The sequence below is a fragment of the Pinus tabuliformis genome, chromosome 1_2 (assembly GCF_031772625.1).
Source record: "Pinus tabuliformis cultivar Carrire ecotype Pingquan chromosome 1_2, CPIR1, whole genome shotgun sequence".
Classification (NCBI taxonomy): Eukaryota; Viridiplantae; Streptophyta; class Pinopsida; order Pinales; family Pinaceae; genus Pinus; species Pinus tabuliformis.
In genome coordinates, this window is record NC_142298.1 from 742,883,721 (window position 1) to 742,888,276 (window position 4,556).

Consider the following 4,556-nt stretch of genomic DNA (forward strand, 5'->3'; position numbering starts at 1 on the left):
GGGGATAAGGGACAGCCTTGTCTTAATCCTCTTGAGGATTGAAAGGAAGGTCCAGGTCTTCCGTTGATGAGGGGAGCGATCCGTGGGCCAGAGATACAGGCTCTTATGACATTAATAAGGAGAGATGAGAAGCCCATCCTCTGAAGAACTGCAAATAAGAATGAATGCCTTACCCTGTCAAAGGCATTGGCCAAGTCTAGTTTCAAAATAAATCCTTTTTCATTCCTTGCATGACTTGAATGGATGGATTCTTGAACCAAAAGAATAGAATCTGAAATTTGTCTATTAGCCATAAAGCCTCCTTGATTTTCAGAGATTAGCATCGGAAGGAGAGGTTTGACACGAGAGGCTATGATTTTAGTGAAGATTTTGTATGAAGAATTGCATAATGATATAGGCCTAAAGCGAGAGAAATTGGAAGGGCGGTTCTCCTTAGGAATGAGGGCCAGATGGGTAGAATTTGTATATCCACCTATTTTGCCTTTTCTCTGGATCCACTTGAAGTATTTGATGAGATCCTTCTTTATCAGCTCCCAGTAATCTCTGTAAAAACAAATTGGGAATCCATCCGGTCCAGGTGCCTTGTTGGGATGGAGACTCCAGATTGCTTCCACTATTTCTTCCTCTTTTATTTATGCTATCAGGCTTTTGTTCAAATCAGCTGTGATTTTAGTAGGCAAACGCTGTAGCAGATCATCATAAAGTTCTTCCTCCTTTGTTTCAGTTAAGAGTTCCTTAAAATGGTATATGGCAGCTCCTTTGATATCTGCTTGTTCAACATGTTGAGTCCCTGCGCTATCTACAATGGCAGTTATGGTATTTCTGATTTGTCTTGCAGTGGCTTGTTTGTGAAAGAAGGAGGTATTCTTGTCCCCGCTTTCCAGCCACATTTGCCTTGATTTGATGCGCCACTTTTCTTCCTCCTCTCTTTTAATTCTGCTTAGTTGATTGTAAAGCTCTTCTTCTTGAACCTTTTCATTTTGGCAATATTCCTTTTGTTCTATTGCGCATTGAAGTTCTGCAATTTTGGACTTAAGCTCACGTTTTTCCTTTTCAGGCTCATTGTAGTGCGATTTGGCCCAATTTCTGAGCGCTTTTTGCACATTCCTTAATTTATTCTCCCATATGAAACCTGGGGATCCTTCAATATGTTGTCCCCAGGTGTGCTGGATGATGTTTCGGGCTATTTGATAATCACTCCAAATGTGATTATATTTGAATGGAAGCGGACCGAGGGGGCAGTGTATATCCAGTGCTAGAGTGATTGGGTAGTGATCGGAAGCAACAAAGGGCAAGATGGAGGAATTGACAATTGAAAAGGTTGATAGGAGGGAGATGTTGACCAAGAACCGGTCCAGCCTCTCCATGATATTGTTGCTGCCCAGCCTACGATTGCTCCATGTGTACTTGCGATTTTTTGGAGTTATATCTATCAAGTCACCAGTGTGCATTATATTTTCCATTTGGTTTCTGAAAGGATCTGGCATAAAGCCTCCCCCACACTTTTCGTTGCATGCAAGATTAAGTTGAAGTCACCTCCTAATATGATGTTGCTATTATCTTCTTCCATTATGTTTTTACTGAGAGCTTCCCAACAGATTTCTTTATCCCTGTAGTGATTAGGGACATATACATTAAAAATGACAATCTATTGTTTGCTAATGTTATTTCTCAGAACTGTTTTTATCCAATGCTGTTCAATTAGATCAGCTTCACTATTCCATTCATTTTGATTCCAGATGGTAGTGATTCCACCAGAAGCCCCTCTAGCTTCGCATATGCTTCCTTTATAACATTTATACTTTTCAATGATCTTGTTGATTTCTGGTTCTCTTTGCTTTGTTTCCTGTAATAAGATGATGGATGGTTTCTCCTGCGCTATAAGATCTTTTAGAGCATTGGTTTTGGAGGGGTGCCCGAGTCCCCTGCTGTTCCATGAAAGAATTTTGATCATTTCAGACCTGTGGTTCGAGGAGGTGCTCTGCCTCCCTTGTCTCTGCTTGCTATTTCTTGATCTTTTGTGCCCTGAATGTAAGATTCTATTGGATTCTGCAATCCTAGGGCTATATCTTTCTGCGCGTTCTCATCCCTATGTTGTTTTGAGGTCTTTCTGCCCGGCTTCTTTTGACCATCAAAGGAAGATCCCTGGTCCTTGGAGTTACTGCGAGTGATTCTAGGAGGGAGGGGGTCTGATAAAAGGAGGGGGGGGGGGAGGGCAGTCATAGAATGAGGGGAAGAGGGATGTTCAGGAGGATTCGAGGGAGTAGGATCATCTTCAAGAAGGGAGAGAACATGGAAACGATTGGAGGATGGGGGAGATTGAAGGGATTTTTCCAATCCAAGGGATTGAGGTCGATGAGGAGGGGAAGGAGGAGGAGATGGGGATTGGGCGAAAGGGTTAAGAGAGGAAGGTCCAAGTTCATTGGGCAAAATGGGGCTAGGCGCTGGTTTTTTCCTTTTTACCACTTCTCGTTGTTGTTCTTAAGTATTGCTATCAACATTATTGAGCTTAGTACAACGATTAGCAAAATGACCATACTCGTGACATACCTTACACTTGAAGGGGATCTGTTCGTAATTGAGTTGTTGTATGTGCGACCATTCATCAACTTTGAGCTTGATGGCTTCTGGAAGTCCTTTGCCCAGGTCAACCTCGACACAGATACAGGCACATGCCTGCATGTTGTCTCTTGGCTCGCTCCTGTCAATATATTTGCCGACTGCATTTCTGATGGCGCGCACTGATTCATCTCCCCAGCAGTGTAATGGGAGATGGGGGAGGCGAACCCAGACAGGAACCACATTAGGAATATCAAGCTCTGGATCGAAGTCTGGCGTCCATTTGTTTAAGTACAGACCTCTGGAGTCCATGAAATAAGGCCCATTGCGAAATATCAGGTCCTTGTCGTTCTTTGTCTCGAAGTGGAAGGTGAAGTATCCCTTCCTGCAGAATCTAATAGCAATTTTCCCTTGAATTTTGTCCGCCCAGTTTCTTTCCACCCACCTCTGAACAGTTTTTGGTGAGGGCCAAAGGCCTGTGAATTGCCCTATCAGTCCCTTTTCTGCCAAAGCAAGTGCAGCCATTCTGGGCAAGGTAGGAGGAAGGGAGACTTCTTGCAATCCCTCTAATTTTTTTACGAATTTAGAGATGGCAGGGCGAGCTCGTTGGGGCAGCAAAGAATTTATGAGAGCTGAGAAAGCTAGTTGCTGAGCGGCCTCCTCCGGTGGAGCCTCCGGAGGGGCCATCTGGAAGAGGATCGAGCGAGCGAACCAGGGCGCAGTCGATGGCAGCTGCAGCAGTTGCAGAGCGCGCGCGTGCTAGGTCTGAAAATCCACTAGACATATATTTTGTTACCTGCCTATATAATTAATATAAAAAGAAGGCACTTACAAACTTACACAATTTTTTTTTTAATAATTTATATTTCACTTAAAAAAACAACATTAAACATATCAATTTATCACTATTTTATATTCTTTCTCTTTTTATTATTATTATAGTTAATTAATAATTATTTTATACTTGCCCACGGGGCTTTGGATTGACGGTGAATGGGTGCACTGTTAAGGCACTCCTTGCGATAGGTCACCGGTTCAATTCCCTGTGGGTACTTAGTTTAGTCTTAACATAGAAAAAAAAAAAAAAATTATTTTATACTTACCAATAAATAATAAGAAAAAAATATAATATTTTGTAATTTTATGATAATGAATATTTCGCTCTTTTATATTATTTTCTCCTTGTGAATTATATGATGATGATGATGGTGGTGGTGGTGGTTAACGTCCACTGAGACCAAACCTTGGTCTATTGGACCTAAAGAAACACATTATTTAGTTTGATTTAAGATTTTATTTCTATGCTCAAAAAGCTTGGAGAAAAGCATCTCGAGCTCACTATAATTTTGACATCGTAAAAGGCTAGGAAGGTCAGTATTGCGACAAAGATTATGAAACTGAGATATATATATATATATATATTCTACTTTACTTTCAATAAATAATAAGAAAAAATGATAATACTTTTTAATTCTATGATAATTAGTTACATAATTAAGAATGTGTTTTATAAAATCATTTAAAATAGGAGTATTAATTTTCATCATTATATATATATATGAGAAAAATAATTTCTATATTTCCTAATTTTATAATAATTAATAGAAATAATTTGTATGCTTTCTAATTTTATTATAATTAATTGTATTATTAAAAATGTGTTTTTTTAATAATTTAAAATATTTTACCCTTAAAAATTGCTATTTCCTTTTTTTTGTTTTACATGATTATCATTAATTAATATTTTTTTACATTTATTAGTAATTAATTAATATTTTTCTTTATACTTATCCATAGATAGTAAAATAAAAATATTTATATCTACTAATTTTATAATAATAGATGATAATAATTAAAAATACACATTTCTTCTTGAAAATCTAAAATATCATTTCTATTAAAAAAAAATTGGGTGAAAAAGATAATAGTCATGCTTTATCATTACACAAGCTACATTCACTTGGAAGTTATGATTTCTCACCATTATCATTTTTTAT

The 4,556-nt window shown here is 38.2% G+C and overlaps 2 protein-coding genes across 2 annotated transcripts; both read right to left on the reverse strand.

Moving 5' to 3' along the window:
* Nucleotides 1–632: 632 nt before the first annotated feature.
* On the reverse strand, nt 633–1,451 carry LOC149207902 (uncharacterized). The gene has a single exon (XM_089398174.1). It carries the CDS (start codon nt 1,449–1,451, stop codon nt 633–635), a length of 819 nt encoding a protein of 272 aa, XP_089254300.1.
* Nucleotides 1,452–2,481: 1,030 nt separating this feature from the next.
* LOC149207903 (uncharacterized) lies at nt 2,482–3,084 on the reverse strand. The gene has a single exon (XM_089398175.1). It carries the CDS (start codon nt 3,082–3,084, stop codon nt 2,482–2,484), a length of 603 nt encoding a protein of 200 aa, XP_089254301.1.
* Nucleotides 3,085–4,556: the final 1,472 nt, after the last annotated feature.

What these genes read in the sequence shown, in the direction of transcription:
- LOC149207902 (XM_089398174.1), bottom strand. Translation starts at nt 1,451, where the DNA reads ATGCACACTGGTGACTTGATAGATATAACTCCAAAAAATCGCAAGTAC.
- LOC149207903 (XM_089398175.1), bottom strand. Translation starts at nt 3,084, where the DNA reads ATGGCTGCACTTGCTTTGGCAGAAAAGGGACTGATAGGGCAATTCACA.